Genomic DNA, 19,036 nt, shown 5'->3' with positions numbered 1-19,036 from the left:
ATATTTAATGCTCTGAAAAGCCTTTAAGAAGTAATAACATGCACAGCAATAATATGGAATATTTAGATGTCAAATGCTATGAAATTTGTAACATTTCCCACAACAGAATTAATTAAACCTGATAAAACAAGATAAACTCAAAAAAAGGAAAATTTATTTAAAGGACCAAATTGTTTTTACCTGAAAATCCATCATTGCATGTGTTAAACAGTCAACTCTCCAAAGTTTAACTGTAAATCTCAGCTTACCCACAGTGGCCGAGGTGGCAGAATGAAACTGTCCATCACAGAAGCGGCGCAGCAGTGCAGTTTTGCCAACACTGGAATTTCCTACCAGAATAACCTTAAATAGGCGTTGAGGAGATGCAGTGGCACCTTCTGTGGGACCCTGCATTTGAACAAAATACATAAAGATACCTCTTAAAATTACAAATAAGAAATAGTTGCATTACAATGCAGCATCTTTTAGACCTTTGCCCTGAAGTTCTTGTAATCTAGCACATTTCTTGCACTAAAACTCTCGCTTTTCACTCTTGCTCATATTTAAATGAAACAATAATTATTTTTAAGACTTTTATGTAAATATTTTCACTTTTAAGGAGGCAATTTTTGCTTTGGTAGTCGGTTTAGTAGTTTCACACACCTATAGACTGAGACAATTGCATGTAATGTCACAGTTTTTGCACAAAATCGCCTTTTAAAATTAAATAATAACAGCATCATTTTCAAATTGTCAAATGCCTTTTAAATGTTGTTGCATTCAGGGCCTAAAATTCCCTTAAAAACGTTAGTGTTGTCTGTTTTTAGTGTTATGCATCCATTTTAACTAATTATAATGCTCCACCATCAACAATCACATTCCACTTGCCACTTTTGGGTGATTAAAAGCAGCCTTTAGGCAGACATTGTGCAAATGAGTTACATGGTGACATACACGGTTAACAATTTCTTTTAGAATTTACAGTAACCTTCTGGCAGCAGTTTGCCAGTAACTTACTGTAAATCACAATGTAAATTACTGTAAAATTTCCCAATGCAACAATGAAATACAGTACCATTCTGCATAATTGTCCTACATTAATTTACAGTTCATATTACAGTAAAATAATGTGTAATTTACAAAAATCAGTAGCAGTGTAAATCACAGAAATATGTATATATAAATATTTGATAGAGATTAACATACTTTGTTTGAAACTTTTTTTACTTTGCAAATTGTTTACATACACAAACATGCTTGCTAAGGCAAAAGTAAAAGCATGAGAAGTGTTCTTTTAAAATGCATATCTTCAAATAATAAATAGGGACTCTATGAAAAGAGCTCAGATGCAAAAACTTCTAAATGCCGTCTGAAACTTCCATAAAAAATGAAGATTTTTCTCCACCTACTTTGTTTATGTTGAGATATTTCCCTTTAAAGACCAGGAAAAAACATATTCTTTGCCATAAAAGTGATATTGCTGAACATACACACATGAGCCTGATAAAAATGCTCATTTTAGAGAACAATTTTAGACAGCATTTAAAGGTTTTTGCATCAAAACTCTTCATGTGGTGCAGGAACATATAAAGTGTACGCAATCGTTATTATTACTTATATGAAAATCTTGTGGGAGCATTGTAATTCCTGAACTACTCTAATGATGACCTGCTGGAGGGTCTCCTTCCCGACAGGCTGACCGCGTGCAGATGAGGGCATGTTCACTCTGATCCACCTCTTCTTAGATGGCTTCTTCATCCTGACCGGAGGAGGAGAGTCAGCAGAGGCCAGAGACACATTAGACTGATAGAGCGAGCTGCTTTCCAGATCTCCCTGAGCTTCATCTTCTCCAGCTCGCTCTTCTTCCTCTTCACTCAGCTGGTGAAGAAGAAGATGAGGGTCCCCTTGCAGAAGGTGAGGAAGGTGGTCTTCCTCGATGGATATGACTCTGCGTAGAGGCCAACCATCTGGTGGTCCGTCCTCCACATCCTCCCCAACATTCACATTTTCTGAGCCTCCAGTTAATTTCTGAGATCTCCCATCCACATCTGCCTTCCTATCATCCCCTGTGGTGAAGGGTGAACAGTAGGTATTTGCTGGAGAGGAGGGCTTCCTGTTATAGCGCTGAGTCACTTCCTCTTTAGATACTTCTCTGAAATGACAGAGAAAGAGGTGAGAGTCAAAGTTTATATGTTGCTAATTAGTACATGTAGCTATTAATTAGTATAGAGAGTGTGAAGGCTTTCTCACTTCCTGACGGATGGTTTCCTCTCAGTGTATTTTATTGAGGATGCGCTCACTCTATGCTTGCGAGAGGATTTCTTCATTGAATTACTGCGTTTCTGTTGCAAAATAGGAGATTTACATTATTATAATATTATATTTTATTGTCCAAACTTATATTTTGATCTTTTTCCAGGAAAAGTAAAACGAAACATATTAAAATAAAATCTAAACAAAGACACAAAATTTGCATATCTAAAAAATATGAGACATCAAGGTGGCACAGAGTGTAGCGCGATCGCCTTACAGCAAGAAGGTCGCTGGTTTGAACTTTTTTTTTTTTTTTACTTAATATAACAGGCACATACAGTAAATTATTGAATTTTACGAAGTCATTATAAAATAAAATTTTTATTTTATTAAACATATAACAATTTACTGTATGTGTCTTATATAAGATAAAAATTTAGTTTTTTAGTTTTTTTACCCAAATTTGTAAGTAAATTTGTAATATTTCAATTTTACATATATTTATATTATTATATTAATCAGTTTTTCAAACTTTTATAAATATAAATAAATAAAAACAAATGTTTTTAATATTTAAATTGAATATAAAGTATATATTTACTTTAAATATTACATTTTATTATTTAAAATGCTTTTTTTATTATTGCAATAATTATTATTTCATTATTTCATTTCTGTTTATTATAACTTACCTGAATCTGAAATAAATGTTAATTAAAATAGATATGTTTTATAAAAATATTTTAAAATATGTAGTAAAATAAAGATTAAACGTGATATATTGAAATAAAAAAATTATAAATAAAATCAGTTAACTTACCAGAAAGCTGATATCTCGCTCATCTCTTAGATGCTTGTTCATTTCTCTGCAAGAAAACCAAATCATTTGAGTGTTTAGTTTGTTTTGTCTGCTTCATACAGGTGTGTGTCAGTCTCACCTGAGCAGATCCAGCTGTTTCATCAAGCTCTGTTTTTCCCTCTGCAAGCCTTCAGTGACTCTGTACATCTCCCTTTGGAAAAAAAAATATATGTGCACATAACTCAAAGATACAAAGCAGATCTCTACTCATGAATATAAAACACATGCACAGACTGACATCTCTCTTTCCTCCTGCAGTCGCGAGGCCTGCTCCTGCAGAATGGCCAGCTGCTCCTGAGCCAGAACCAGCTCTTCACAGGTGTGCTCCAGGTCACGGGACAGCTCCTCATTGTTCATTTTCAGCTTCACGTTCTCCAGTCGACTCTCCTGCTGTTCACTGTGAAGGTCTCGACATTGACGCTCCAGCTGATCAGATCAACACACAAAGGGTTGAGTTGAAAAAAAGCATGAGGTTGAGTATACTGTAAATAATGATGACTGTTCAATAGCACTCACCCTCCTCTGTTTTTGGAAAAGTTGCTCCAATTCTTGTTCTTTGCCACGGAGCAGCTGCTGTAGGTCCTGACTGCGTATCTGCAGGCTTTCAGAGTCCTGGAGGATTAATATGTGAATAAATTTCAGATTAGACTGATTTAATCTACATAATATACCCATGATAATCCAAAATGAGATGAAGAGATCAAATATGCACAGTTGGAGTCTGTATTATAGTTAATTTGGCTCACACTGAGTGGACAATACCAAATGTATGAACATTATCGTTTATTCATTTATTTTCCTTCAGATTAGTCCCTTATTTATTAGGGGTCATCACAGCAGAATGAACCACAAACTATGCCAACTAAGTGGATACCCTTTCAGCCGCAACCCAGTGCTGGGAAACACCCTCACACTTACATTCACACACACACACACTTGTACACTTGGACCAATTTTGTTTTACCCAATTCACCTATAGCACATGTCTTTGGACTGTAGGGTAAACTGGAGCACCCGGAGGAAACCCACCCAAAAACGGGGAGAACATGCAAACTCCATACAGAACTGCCAACTGGCCCAGCCCGGACTCAAACCAGCAACCTTCTTGGTGTACAGCGATAGTGCTAACCACTAAGCCATTGCCGCACATTTATCATTCAAAAGTAAAATAAACAAATAGATAAATAAATAAACTATACATATATATATATATATATATATATATATATATATATATATATATATATATATATATATATATATATATATTTAAACTAGTGTCTTGAACTCATCAATTTCACATTTACTTGATTAAAATCTAGTAAAAGCACTAATGTTCTGAGATATTATTATTATTATTATTATTATTATTAAAAATGATTATTTTATTATTATACATATTTCAAATTTTTATTTATTTTAAAGCTGTGTCAGTATCCGAGGCTACTGTCATAACATTTAAAAATCCGTTTAGAACTTTTTTATATTATTATTATTATAAATGTTTAAAAAATGCTGCTTTTATAAAGCAATTATGCATATTTTAATGATTCTTTGATGAGCAATAATAACAAAAAAATGCATTTATTAACCCAAAATTTGTCTACTGACCATTTGAGCAATTTAATGAATCAAATGTGAATGTTATAAAGGTATATATTTCTTTTAAGGGCAGCTCGTTGAATTAGTGGTTAGAAATGTCGCCTCACAGCCAGAAGGTCACTGGTTTGAGTCTCGGTTGGGCCAGTTGGCATTTTGTGTGGAGTTTGCATGTTCTTGCTCTGGTTTCCGCCTCAGTCCAGAGAAATGGGCTATAGCTGAATTGGGTAAGCTAAATTGGCCATAGTGTATGAGAGTGTTTGTGAATGCCAGAGTGCATGAGTGTTTCACAGTAATGGGTTGCGACTGGAAGGGCATCTGTTGCGTAAAACATATGCTGGAATAGTAGGTGGTTCATTCAACTGTTGCTACCCCTGATAAATAAGTGACTAAGCCAAAGGAAAATGAATAAATAATTTTCTTTAAAAAAAGACTGAGCACAAACTTCTGAGTAAGTGTCAACAGTAAAGTCTTATTTTACCTTCAGATTTGCTCGATCTTTTTCATTTATGATCTGCTGCTCCATTTCCTCATACAATCTCTGAATTTCAGTGTCATGTGTGACTGCTTTCCTGCACAATATGACAATGTAAATCATATATTTATTTTAAAAAAATATTTTTTTTTAAAAAACGTGACATAATATTACCTCAAAAATTAGTCTAATTAAATTACCCGTACAGTATTTGCATTCCAAAACACTGGCTCAGACATTCAGATTCTGTTAGATAATAATTTAATTATATTTGTCGAGTTTTTAGAGTCTATAAAAAAACTCAGTGGAGCCTATGCCACACAAACACATATATTTGAGGGAAAAAAAACATTTAAACAGCACATGTTGCAGACCACATAATTCTGACCTAGATTTGATACAAAATACCCTTTATTTCCCACCCAAAAGTATGTAAAAACTTGGTTAACTCCTCAGCTTAGCGGTCACTGGAGAAGGCTATAGAGCAGCATTCTATAGCGCATTACATTAAGCCTTTAAGCAGAGATTATTTACCATTGTAGACAATTAAGAATACAAAGCAGATTACCGGCTCCTAAACATGCTAATGCTCACAATTCATGCATGTTGTTACCTCCTGAGGGCGCTTTCCATCTCCTTTCTCTCATGTTGTGCTTCCTTGATCTGAAATGTGACACGGGACAGGAACTCTTCAAAGTTGGATAAGAGGTGAGGTTCATCTTTTCTGAGCTGGGCCCACAGACTTCTGACTTCACTAGGGCTGAATGAAAGAGAGATTTGTTAATGCATCTACAGCACAGTTGAAGTCAAAAATGCTTAGCCCTCCTTTGAATTTCTTTTTCTTTTTTAAATATTAAGGATAAAAGAAATCAGTTATTATATAAGTTATTATAACTATTATATTTAGAAATGTGCTGAGAAAAAAATCTCCTTTCCTTAAAAAAAAATTGGGGAAACAATATTGAAGGGGGCTCATAACTCTGACTTCACCTGTGTGTTTAGTAACTGTAATTGTAAAGTGTATATATAAAGTGTAAAGATATCAGTACTGACTCCTCAAACACATTGCTGGCCCCCAGGCTCTCCATCAACATGCTGAAGTGTTTTTCTTCATCGTCCTCTATTGTCTTCATCACCTGTTCATCCTCTGAACTCTGACCAGCAGCTTCTGGAGCTTTCTGAGAAGGTGTAGTGGTTAGTTCCTCTGTCATAGAGACTCTGCGTCCATGAAGAAAGCTACCTAGGGAACATTTAAGACATAGACTTTGGATTGAATGGATGGATGGATGGATGGATGGATGGATGGATGAATGAATGTAATAGAGCATTCATTTTGTCTGTTTGTTTAATATAAAAAAACATTGGTTGTTTAATATGTTTAACTTTAGGTATAAATCATGACTATTATAGAGCAAGATTTTTTCCATGACTTGCAGAAGACATCAATTAAAATCTTACTCAGTGTATCAATAGATACCAACTAATTGTTGCCAGATGCAAAAATCACGTATTAAGTAGACTGGATAAAATATTACACAATGCATATAATATAAGACATATTCATAATGGTTTAATTATTATGATCAGAAAAGGTTTGTTGATTAAATTTAACTAAAAACTTATGTTGAGTTGAATAATAATATAAAATTATTTAATCCGTATTTTGACACTTTATTTTAGGGTCAGTTTGAAACATTACAGCAGACACTTCATTGGCATTTAATGTGCATTTGCATTTATATAAATGTGCTTAATGTGACCTGTATAATAAATAGTAAATGACTTTTAAGTAGTTCTGCTTGACTGGAAACTTACTGAATCCGGAGGAAAACTTTCCCAGTGTCAGAAATCCATTTTTGTCGACGTCTAAAGAGTCAAAGACATTCTCAAGTTCCTCAGCAGTAAGCGGCAGTTCTTTGTGTAGTCTCTAAAAAGGGGAGAATAATAATATATACTCAATAAATGCATGGGTTAACATTATTTTCTGTACTCTAGAGATTCTACCACCATATCTTGTACTAATAAAAGTCATAATATAATATATAAAATATGTAATGTAACATAAAGTATGCACCCTCAGTATTTTAGAAAAAAATAGAGAATACTTTGAATACATACATATATAAACTTATACCATATTTAATAACGTACACTTGAGTGCACACAACACTTGAATAGAACTGTATAGTTTAAAACAACAACAACAATAAAATGTAATTTAATTAATAAAAAAACACTAAAATAAAATAAAACAATAAAATATAAATATAAAAAATATATAGCAAATAATTGTAAATATTATTATTACTACTACTACTAATAGTAATATTAAAATATAGAATAAAATTAAATAATATTAAATTAAAATAAATTATAAATAAAAAAAACTAAATAAATAAATAAAATAAAATTATAAAAAGCAAAAATACATAAAAATAATAATAATACTAAAATGTAATTTAATTAATTGAAAAAAGTAAAAAAAAAAAACATATATATACAGTTGAAGTCAGAATTATTAGCCCCCCTGAATTATTGGAACCCCTGTTTATTTTTTCCCCAATTTCTGTTCAACAGAGAGTAGATTTTTTCAACACATTTCTAAGCATTAAAGTTTTAATAACTCATCTCTAACAACTGATTTGTTTTGTCTTAGCCATGATGACAGTAAATAATATTTGACTAGATATTTTTCTAGACACTTCTATACAGCTTAAAGTGATTTTTAAAGGCTTAATTAGGTTAATTAGGTTAACTAGGCAGATTAGGGTTATTAGGCAAGTTATTGTATAATGATTGTTTGTTCTGTAGACTATCAAAAAAAAGTTAGCTTAAAGGGGCTAAGGACTTTTGTCCTTAAAATGGTGTTTAAAAAATTAATAACTGCTTTTATTTTAGCCGAAATAAAACAAATAAGACTTTCTTCAGAAGAAAAACCATTATCAGACATACTGTGAAAATGTCCTTGCTCTGTTAAATATAATATAGTGAATATCAAAAAAGCTGTGCTAATAATTCTGACTTCAACTGTATATATAAAACAAAATAAAAATTTTAAGTACAAAAATATACAAACAAACAAACAAACAAATGAATGAATAAACAAACAAATAAACAAACAAACAAATAAATAAATAAATAAATAAATAAATAAATAAATAAATAAATAAATAAATAAATAAATAAGTGGTGAGAATATGTGCTTTAAGGACTTTAAGGATTCTTTACCCTCATATCAGTGCGTGTGATAAAGCCCTTTCCCTCACTGTCACAGATGTGGAAGAAATCCTTTAATTTGTCCACCATGTCAGTTTGTCCCCATCCTGCCTCCTTCTTCACACATTTCCTTGGCTGTGGCTTCGGCTGCTTCTCATTCTTGACTGATCCACTGCTTAGGACCCGTCTGACTCTAACATGTTCAGTCTCTGACATGATCACAGCTCAGTTTATCTTGACCAACAGATGAAGAAGGCAACAGATGAGACAGTTCAATGAAATTAACTCCAGTAAAAGACTCAATTCAGGAGTCATAACTCAGTGATGTATTCAATCCCTGATGTGGGTCCCATCTGGAGGAAAGTGAAAAAGTGCAACATGTTAACAATCCTTTGCATCTTTAAGAATGTTAAGACTTTGAGAATTAAATGTAGATTACTTTTGCATATGTGCAGGCCATAAGTTTAAATTCCCAGTCTAGTTTTTTACTTTTTTAAAGTTAAATACATTAATAAATAAGTAAATAAATTATTGAATAAATAAATAACAAAGTAAATAAATAAATAAATAAAAGCCTATAGTTACATACATACATACAGATATAAAGTTCCTACCTGAACAACAAAACCATCTTTTACTAGGTGTATCCCTACAGAAGAGTTAGTATAAACTGATGAATCCTGTGCATGAATGTTGTGAACAGCCAGCGTTACTTTGGTTTAAATACTCATGTGCGAGCGCGCGCGTGCACATCTTGCGCAGTCACTGAAAGGGAGGAAGTCGTTTTTATTATTTAGCTCACTTGTCAGAACATGAGTATTAGTATATATTTGTTTACGGAATATGGTTATTATCAGGAACAACATTAATTTAAGCAGTCTGTGATGGTGGTCATAAACCAGTAACACCAGAATTTGAAGATTACAGTATATTCCAGATGTGAGACCACGAAGAAAGAGAACTCACTGAGGGGCATCACTGCAAAGATGAGGCAAGCATTACAATAAGATAAGTAAACTTACTAATTAACTAACCAACTAACTAAATAAATAAATAAATAGCTAAATAAATAAATAAATAAATAAATATAGAATAATTGTTTGAACCTTTTAACTGAAACAGGCCCCTGATGGTTGTTCCTAAATAACATAGTTGATAGGTCTAAATATACAGTTGGAAAATAATTTGAGAACAATGGGAGGACAAAGACAAAATGATGCGTTTTGCTATTGTTTTTTTAAATGAACGCATCGCAGGGTTTTAGGAGATTTTAATGTTTACTGTGTTGACACATCAGCATGTCAAAATAATCTGAATCATTTGTGTAAGTTTAAAACTGTTTAATGGTTTGTTTGTTTGACTTTATTTTGTATAACTTAATCCTTTTTTCAGATTTTATTCTTATCATTATGTCTTTGCTAAACTCATATGTAAATAATAATATAATAACACGCCTATTTAAATTAGTAAATATTAAAAGTTAGACAACTGAAATCGCAATATATTACAAGAAAACGGTTGCTGTCTGCAAAATAAATGGATGCGCCCTCAAGTGGCGAAACAGACGCTAAAGTCTTGTCTGCCCAGCTGTAAAATATGTAATGTTTTGCTGCCATCTGGTGGACAAATATAATATTGCACAGACATGTTTATTGCTGTTTTTATTAATTGTATTTATCAGTATTTATATTATCACAGCTATTATTATTATTATTATTATTATTATTATTATTATTATTAGTAGTAGTAGTAGTAGTAGTAGTAGGAGTAGTAGTAGTAGCATTATTATTATAAGTATTATTTTAAAAATAATAATAATAATAATAATAATATTTTCCCAGTACTGAAAGGGCATTTGCTGCGTAAAACATATGCTGGATAGGTTGGCAGTTCATTCTGCTGTGGCGACCCCTGATATGAAAAAAAAAAAAACTAAGCTGAAGGAAAATGAATGAATGATAATAATTTTTGATAATAATAATGATAAATATTAAATATTTGTAATATAATATAATATTTATAATACAATATTTGAAATAAACAATGATAGATATTTTAAATGTATTTTATACAAAAATGTAAATAGCTTTATAAGCCATATATTTAATACTATGGTGTAATTATACTGTATTGTTATCATGATTAGAATAAAAGAAAACGTAAAATAAACTGACAGTAATATTTTATGTAATTTACAGAGGAAAATCCTGGTAAAAAAAAATAAACGTTTATTAAAATTTGTCATTATAAATTATTTTTTATAGGATGTAAGTATTTGAAGAGTGTTCAGACTTACAAAAATTATTCATCTGTGTTTGTATCTGCTGTGTTCATCATATAATCTTTAGTGTTTCTCGATCTGCTTTAAGTTCAGTGTGTTTATCTCCAGGCTGACTTCTGACTGACACAAGTCTGTCCTCAGTGAAGTGTCTCTTCTTGACGCTGGAGGAGGAGTCCCGCTCATCAGCGCTCACACTTTATTGATATATATGGAGAAAATCCAAATGCTGCTTTCTGATTTGTCACTGATTGTGTTTGATGATTTCCTCTGTTGTGTCTAATAAGGTAACAGTGAGAGTCATTGGCAGCTGTGAGTCTCTGTCGCTCTCTTTAGGAGCTCACAGGAGACACTTTCTTCAGTCTGAGCAGAGAAGAAACTTATGCATGTGTTCTGAGTTGATGAAATAGTTTGTGTTGTGCTGGAGGATATGATGGGGAAACTGATGCTGATGCTTTTGATGTTTACTGTAAAACTCATCACATCTGGTAAGTAGTGTACATTACTCAAGGCTCAAAAATTGTTTGTCAATGATTTAATTTATGTGTAATGTCATACTTTGCAAACTACTGTTGATATTTTTATTAAATGTCTTACTTTTGTGTAGACAGTGTAAATGTGAGGTTGGTGAACGGCAATAACCCCTGTGCTGGTCGAGTGGAGGTTCTTGGAAGTCAGTGGGGAACAGTGTGTCAACGGGGTTGGGATGTTGCTGATGCTGCAGTGGTGTGTAGAGAACTGGACTGTGGAATGGCTGTAACACCAACATATAATGCTCACTTTGGACAAGGAACAGGATCAATTTCAATGGCTTATGTACGCTGCCGTGGATCAGAGACTTCACTGAAAGACTGTAAATCAAACAGGTATACAGGTTTCTGTAATCATGCTGAAGATGCTGGTGTGATCTGTTCAGGTAAGCTGCCCCAAACCTCAGCCTCTTGTTACAACACTTCCTTTCATAATTCTCACTCAAGCTGTATAATGTGTCAGATATATATGATCAACAAACTACCAATGCTACCTTTTAAAGCAGCGAATCAGTTTAATTGTTTTGTTCATGAAAATACAGTATATTCATCCTCATCCTTATTTTCATATAATAAACTTTTGAGGAAATCTTCAGTAAACATGTCGATATATCTACAGTCTAACATGACAATCTTATTTACATCATTCATGTGATAACAATTCTAAAAAAACAAATGAATGGTCAAATTTTAGACACAGATAGTACAGATTAAGTAAATTAATGAAATACGATGTCAAAAACAATTATTGTTACTATTCACTGCTTCTCTATGTAAGTAAAGCTATATAATGAATTTTCTTTCTTTATAAATGAATAATTTATAATAGGACAAGGACTTCGGCTTGTGAATGAGTTTCATCTGTGCTCTGGGAGATTAGAAGTGATGTTTGGCAACACCTGGGGTTCAGTGTGTGACGCTGCCTTTGACCAGCAGGATGCAGAGGTTGTGTGCAGACAGTTGGGCTGTGGGTCTCCTGTACAGGTGCTGAGAGCTGCTGCTTTTGGCAAAGGGAAAGATCATGTTTGGTCAGAGGAGATTCAGTGTAGTGGAAATGAGTCTCAGATTCACACCTGTCCAAAGTCCTCAACACAGAAGCGAGGCTGTTCCCATGACAATGATGTTGGAGTGATCTGTTCTGGTTGAGTATAAATATTCTTTAAATAAATTATATATACATAATATATATTAGGGGTTTTCAATCAGTGAATTTCAATGTTTAAATAAAAGCATATGCAAATGTTCTGAAAAATAAAAATATGATTTACTTAATCATTACAACAAATAACTATTGGAAACAATAATATATTAGTAATGATTTAATTAAAATAAATGAATGAATAAATGAAAATATTTAAACGAAATGAAAAAAACATTTTTGTTATTTAACTTAGTGCCTTATTTATCAGGGGTCACCACAGCAGAATGAACCGCTAACTATTTCGGCATATTTTTTATGCAGCAGGTGCCCTTTTAAGCCGCTACCCAATACTGGGAAACACCCATACACTCTCACACACACTGTCTCAATTATCTAATTAATTTATAGCGCATGTCTTAGGACTGTGTATTTGGAAATAAATAAATAAATAAGATCAGTACTTTCCCACATAGCAAAATTTCTCTGGCCCAGCTCTGGCCCACACAATCAGATTTTGCTTGGCCCACATGCCGCAGTGAATTACGGTACATGACTGGACCAAATCTGGCTTCCAGACAAGGGCCAAACACGGACCATATCTGGGCCAAGTCTCAGCCAAGTTAATAACTCATAACTGGACCTGAACTGGGCCAGATAGGTTGGTGTGTCACGATTGCAATGAAATTGATAAACCCATGGAGTGATGCGCTTTAAGCACACTATGGGCACGCTTTTTCTCAAAGTGACCTGATTGGTAGAATTTTTTTTCTTTACTCAAAAATTATTTTAGTGTATTTTAAATGTGGGTCAAGACTGGCCAAACTCACATGGCCCACTTATCAAATTTTTAAATCTGGGCCAAATACTACGTTTTTCATCTGGCCCAAATCTTGTGTGCCGCCTTAAAGACGGTACCACCTCTGCCAAACCCGGGCCATGTTTGGCCCACATGCTGTATGCCAGTGCCGGATGAATGCCTGCTGTGCCAGCTTTATGCCAAATCTGGGCCAGAATTCTTTGCTACTAGGGTTGTTAAATGTAAAAAAAAATAAATGTAATATAAACATAAATATTATTAGGTAATTTTAATACATTTATGCCTGTTCATAATAATATATTTTCATGTTATCAATTAAACTTTAAAACAGCAATTATTGTAGATTCAGTTTATATTTTAAGACTGAGATCACCCACACAAAATAATGATTATATTTGGGAGGTCCATGGCATCAATGAGATTGAAAACCCTAACTTTTATTACTGTTCTCTGAACTCAAACTACTGTTTATATAACCGTTGAGTTATTTGCACAGGTTACACAGATCTCCGACTGGTCAATGGTTCAGACTCTTGTTCTGGAAGAGTGGAGCTTCAGTATTTCAGTGAATGGGGCACAGTGTGTGATGCATGCTGGGATATGAGAGCTGCCAGTGTCCTCTGTAAACAGCTGAATTGTGGGATTGCTGTGTCTGTTGTGGGATCAGACTGGTTTGGAGAGGGAAGTGGTGAAATCTGGGCTGATGTGTTTGATTGTGACGGGAATGAAACAAAAATCTCAGAATGTTCAATCTCTTCATGGAGTCGAGCTGAACGCTCTCATAGACGAGATGTTGGAGTCATCTGCTCTAGTAAGCACATCCACACTGTAGTGAATTCATCGTCAAATAAAATTTACTGACAAAGAATACTTTCTGTAGACAGTAAAGCTCATCTGAGGAACTGCAGCTCTCCACAAACTCTCAACTGCAGCTCCACACAACAGCTGTCAATCTCAAACTTTGGTGAGAAAAGAAAGATTTGCTCAGTTTTTTTTTCTAGTTATTAGCAAAACTGTCCAAGTCCAAGCACTGATTTTCTTTCTCTGAATATCAGGCCGTGGGTCCATCAGGCTGGTGGGTTCTGGGGGAGACTGTGCAGGGAGGCTGGAGGTTTTTCACAGCGGCTCATGGGGGACAGTGTGTGACGACTCCTGGGATATTAAAGATGCCCATGTGGTGTGCAGACAGCTGCAGTGTGGAGTGGCCCTCAGTAACCAGCAGGTACCAGCCTGGTTTGGTCCTGGTTCTGGACCCATATGGCTGGATGAGGTGGAGTGTGAGGGGAATGAGACGTCCCTGTGGAGCTGCTCTTCTCCAGGCTGGGGAAAACATGACTGTAAACACAAGGAGGATGTAGGAGTCATCTGCTCTGGTGAACAATATTTTATAACTTGTTGTTTTGAAAATTTCAATTAATGTAAATTTGATTTTACTTTTTCACTGGCACAGGTTTTTTGAAATGTTTTAATGTGGACGAAATATAGTTATTTACTATTTGATAATTTTTCAACAAAACACTTAAATTCGAGGTGTTCATGAATTCATGTATGTAAATTTCGTTGAATGACACAAAGGACCATATAGCTATGCATTATGCATTTGTTCTATTAATTTATTTATTTTCCTTCGACCTTATTTTTCAGGGGTCGCCAACTATTTCAGCAAATGTTTTACACAGCAGACTTACAGCCACAACCTAGTACTGGAAAACACATATACAGTTGAAGTCAGAATTTTTAGCCCTCTGAAATTATTAGCCCCCCTGTTTATTTTTTCCCCCAATTTCTGTTTAACGGAGAGAGGACTTTTTCAACACATTTCTAAACATAATAGTTTTAATAACTCATCTATTATAACTGATTTCTTTTATCTTTGCCATGATGACAGTAAATAATATTTTACTAAATAGATTTCAGGACACTTCTATACAGCTTAAAGTGACATTTAAAGGCTTAACTAGGTTAATTAGTTTAACTAGGCAAGTTAGGGTAATAAGGCAAGTTATTTTATAATGATGATTTGTTCTGTCGACTATTGAAAAAAAAAAATACAGTTTAAGGGGGCTAATAATTTTGACCTTAAAATGTTTTTAAAAAAAATTAAAACTGCTTTTATTCTAGCCGGATTAAAACAAATAAGACTTTCTTTAGAAGAAAAAACATTGTCACTGGGAAAATGTCTTTGCTCTGTAAACATCATTTGGGAAATATTTAAAAAAGAAAAAAAATTCAAACGGGGGTTAATAATTTTGCCTTCAACTGTACATTCACGGCCAGGTTTGTTTATCCATATCACCTATAACGCATGTCTTAGAACTGTGGGGGAAACTGGAGCACCCAGAGGAAACCCATGGGAACACGAGGAGAACATGCAAACTCCACACAGACATGCCACTTAGCCCAGCCAGGACTCAAACCAGTGACCTTCGTGCTGTGAGGCGACAGTGCCAACTAAGCCACCGTGTTGCCTGCATTTGGTCTATCAATATTATAAAATAAAAATAATTCAAATGAAAATGCAAATGCACTTATCAGTTAATAACCTGCAAGTTTCAATTTGTACAAGTTTAATTTTCCATTCAACACAAGAGAAATATTCAGGTTGATTGAGGTTGATTCTCATTCTTTTTCCTTCAGAGTATAAAGAGATCAGGTTAACTGAAGGTTGTGAAGGGAATCTGGAGGTTTTCTACAATGGATCCTGGGGAAATGTGTGTTACAACAAGATGGACAGAGACACAGCAAGTCTGATCTGTCAAGAGCTGAACTGTGGAAGATCTGGCAGTGAACCCAGTAATTCAAAAGGACTAAAGTCTCATAATTGGCTCGATAAACTTAAATGTCGAAGATATGATTCCACGTTATGGCAGTGTCCATCTGCAGCCTGGGGACAGAATGACTGTGATAATGAAGTGGCTAAGATCACCTGCTCAGGTAACATTTTTTACTTATTTAAAATGATATGAAATGGTCAAGTTTATTTAAATATGACTGTTTATTGTATTTTAACTTCTTTATTCACAGATGATCAGACTCATGAGTCTCCTCGAAGTCTTCTAACATGTTCCACCTCACCATCTTCTCATCAGAGAAAGTGTTCAAGTAAGGGTTTAATGAATTTATTATCATCACTTTAAATTATTTTACAACCTTAAACTGAACTGTATTTATAACTCAAGTTTCTAATTTTAAATATTTATTAATTTTGTTACAAATGTATTGTTGTAAATGTGCTGCAGCAGATCAGTGAAGTTGATGTGTGTTTCAGCTCATGTTCCTCTCAGACTGCGTGGAGGGGACGGCCGGTGCTCTGGGAGGCTGGAGGTGTATCATAACGCTGTGTGGGGCTCAGTCTGTGATGATCTCTGGGACATCAGCGATGCTCAGGTGGTCTGCGGACAGCTGGGGTGTGGAGCAGCACTGAGGGCTGATGGGAATTCAGCCTTTGGTGCTGGTGAAGGTGTTGTGTGGCTGAACAGAGTCCAGTGCAAAGGGAATGAGCTTCACCTGTGGGACTGTCCTCTCTCCCTGAAGAAGCACACTAACTGCTCCCACAAAGAGCACGCTGGACTCACCTGTGCAGGTCACTGACAGATTTTTAAAACAATTTTAGTGATAGTAGTTTTTTATTAAACTCAGTTATTTGTATGGTTTTGAATCTATTTTAATAGACTTGCCGGATATATCAGTGTCCACTACTCCTGCCACATCAGCATCATCTTCTGCTGCAGTTTCTCAGACAGTGAGCTCAACATCAGTCTCTCCTCCACAAACTGGTCGAGAAAGTCTCCCAGTCCCCCCAGTGCTGCTGATTGTTCTGGGAGTTGTGCTCTTACTGCTCTTAGTGCCGCTGCTTATAGTGATTAAGCAGAACAGAGTGATGAGGAGAGGTAGGAGAGATCCAGAGACTGTCATATTGTGTCTTCTTCAGTGTGTGATCAGTCATGTGTTGTGAACTGACAGCAGGTTTGTGTGTCGACACTCACAGCTCTCTCTAAGAGGAGACACAGGACCACCACTGAGGCCGTTTATGAGGAGATTCAGCACAAACACAAACACTTTACTCACAGGGGTGAGACATGAGCTTCAATCTCATTTAATATGATTAATAAGAGAGTCTGTAGACAGTTGATGTTCGTTTATTATTAGCCTGTTAAACCTCCTGCATTAAACCACAGAATTCCTGACAGAAAACCACAGAGCTGCAGGTGCATGTTTACATGTGTGTGTGTGTGTGCGCGCATGCTTTTGTTTCTTCCTGTGTCTATATCTGGAAAGCAGAGATACTGTTAATGGGTTCATATGAGGATACATGAGAGTTTGTTTTTAAGGCCAACATAAAATCATGTGTTTTCAACATTAATCATGTGTTTTCTGTTTCTAAGGCTTTTAAAATCAAAATAGTTAATATTTTTTGCTGTGTTTTTATTAACAAAATGCTTTATAATCAAGTAAATGAGCATTCAGTCTTTAATGATGAGCATGTTTCTGATTCTTCTGCTCTTCTTTTAACAGAGAGTCTCATCTCTGAAGAACTGCATTCTGGGTATGAAGACGCTGATGATCTTCTCTCAGGTTTGAGAATAAAGCACGTTTTCACTCCGTTTTTAATATTTTTTTGCACTGAATTCAAACTAAAACATGAACAAATGTAGGATGAATGTGTTTTGTTAACATATAACGTATTAAATATAACAAATGCCTCAATACTACTGAAACATCACTCTTTATTTACAATAAATATTAACAGTTTGCTCTCCTCTTTAGAAAAAGAGTTCAGAACAGCATATTATGATGATGTCACCAGCAACAGTGGCCTAAAAGGTCAGTGACCTTCTTAATTAATCACATGACTCACCTCCAGTATGAACATATCTCAGCTTAACATGCTGTGTGTTGATGCAGAAGAGAAGATGAAGGAAAATACACTGGGATACTATGATGATGTCATCACTGATGGACTGAAGCCAGATTATGAGACAGGTGTGTTATTGTATATCTGTGTATTAAATGTTTTAAAATATTACAGTATATTGAATATAAATGTCTTTATTAATGTGAGTTTATTAATAATTGTGTGAATTTGTAGAAAACACACCTGAGAGCTATGATGATGTCATGACCAGTGAACAGAGCTCTATTACGAAAGGTTTTACTTTATTATATATATTTTTTAAATTCTTAAAACATCAAGATAATATATTTTATTATGTTTATATTAAGTTTTTGGCCTGAATTACATTTTGTCTTATTTTCACCCGCATGTTTAGTGAACACAGCAGAGAGTTATGATGATGTCATCATTAATGGACAGAGGGAAACAGGTGAGTTGAACACAACTACTATTTTTAAAAACCTTTGCATGCTCAAAATGCATTTTGTGCACGTCATTTATGAGGAAAATGATCCTTAAAGTGTTAAAGATCAAGTGTTTTATAATATAACCAACATCACTAATATCAGTGTTAGTAATATTATTGATAATATTGATTAGAGGGAGATCAGGAGGAATATGATGATGTGAGTGAAGATGTGACAAACCTGCTGGGTATGTTTTTCAAATCTTTTCATGATGCAAACTTATATATTTACACAATAAAACATTAATATGATGTAAGATTATCTTTTTCAATAACAGATTATGATGATGTGGACGAGGAGTTAAATGAAGAGGGAGAGACATTTGGGTCAACAATCAAACCCAGTTATTTGCTTCAACAGATTTGATCACTGAGAACTCAAGAGTGATATTGTAACTGATATCTCTGATATATCTTTTATAATAATTTTATGATTATTTTATGATAAAAAAGTTATTAAAGTTATATATTTGATGTGATTTTTTTATTCAGCTTTGTTCATTGCAATAAAAATCTTGTTTAGGCAAAA

At 34.3% G+C, this 19,036-nt stretch overlaps 2 protein-coding genes across 4 annotated transcripts in view; one reads left to right on the top strand and one right to left on the bottom strand.

The window, feature by feature from the left end:
* cracr2ab (calcium release activated channel regulator 2Ab) overlaps positions 1-18,116 on the bottom strand; it is a 21,194-nt gene extending 3,078 nt beyond the window's left edge. The window contains exons 1-13 of one of the 3 annotated variants that reach the window (XM_073947078.1): positions 18,006-18,116; positions 8,394-8,734; positions 6,981-7,092; positions 6,219-6,405; positions 5,779-5,925; positions 5,172-5,262; positions 3,608-3,703; positions 3,330-3,517; positions 3,171-3,242; positions 3,053-3,098; positions 2,230-2,321; positions 1,648-2,131; positions 249-387 (exon numbers count right to left, since the gene is read on the bottom strand). In XM_073947078.1, the coding sequence (XP_073803179.1) occupies positions 249-387; positions 1,648-2,131; positions 2,230-2,321; positions 3,053-3,098; positions 3,171-3,242; positions 3,330-3,517; positions 3,608-3,703; positions 5,172-5,262; positions 5,779-5,925; positions 6,219-6,405; positions 6,981-7,092; positions 8,394-8,597 (1,858 nt within the window). In that variant the 5' untranslated portion in view covers positions 8,598-8,734; positions 18,006-18,116. Of the gene's footprint in view, positions 1-248; positions 388-1,647; positions 2,132-2,229; positions 2,322-3,052; positions 3,099-3,170; positions 3,243-3,329; positions 3,518-3,607; positions 3,704-5,171; positions 5,263-5,778; positions 5,926-6,218; positions 6,406-6,980; positions 7,093-8,393; positions 8,735-8,995; positions 9,079-18,005 lie in introns of those variants that run through there. The other 2 variants (XM_009300248.5, XM_068220749.2) reach the window with 2 other exon arrangements.
* On the top strand, positions 11,020-19,036 carry LOC137490841 (scavenger receptor cysteine-rich type 1 protein M130-like). Its single transcript, XM_068219785.2, has 18 exons — positions 11,020-11,147; positions 11,267-11,575; positions 12,019-12,330; positions 13,644-13,958; positions 14,028-14,111; positions 14,203-14,520; positions 15,785-16,081; positions 16,172-16,249; positions 16,416-16,730; positions 16,819-17,037; positions 17,136-17,219; positions 17,663-17,722; positions 17,915-17,971; positions 18,053-18,130; positions 18,237-18,296; positions 18,418-18,471; positions 18,642-18,695; positions 18,786-19,036. The coding sequence occupies exons 1-18, from the start codon at positions 11,090-11,092 to the stop codon at positions 18,872-18,874; spliced, it is 2,841 nt and encodes a 946-aa protein (XP_068075886.2). The 5' UTR covers positions 11,020-11,089; the 3' UTR covers positions 18,875-19,036.

The sequence above is a fragment of the Danio rerio genome, chromosome 4 (genome assembly GCF_049306965.1).
Source record: "Danio rerio strain Tuebingen ecotype United States chromosome 4, GRCz12tu, whole genome shotgun sequence".
In the NCBI taxonomy this organism is placed as follows: Eukaryota; Metazoa; Chordata; class Actinopteri; order Cypriniformes; family Danionidae; genus Danio; species Danio rerio.
The sequence above is the reverse complement of the archived record's forward strand: the minus strand, read 5'-3'. Positions and strand labels throughout refer to the sequence as shown.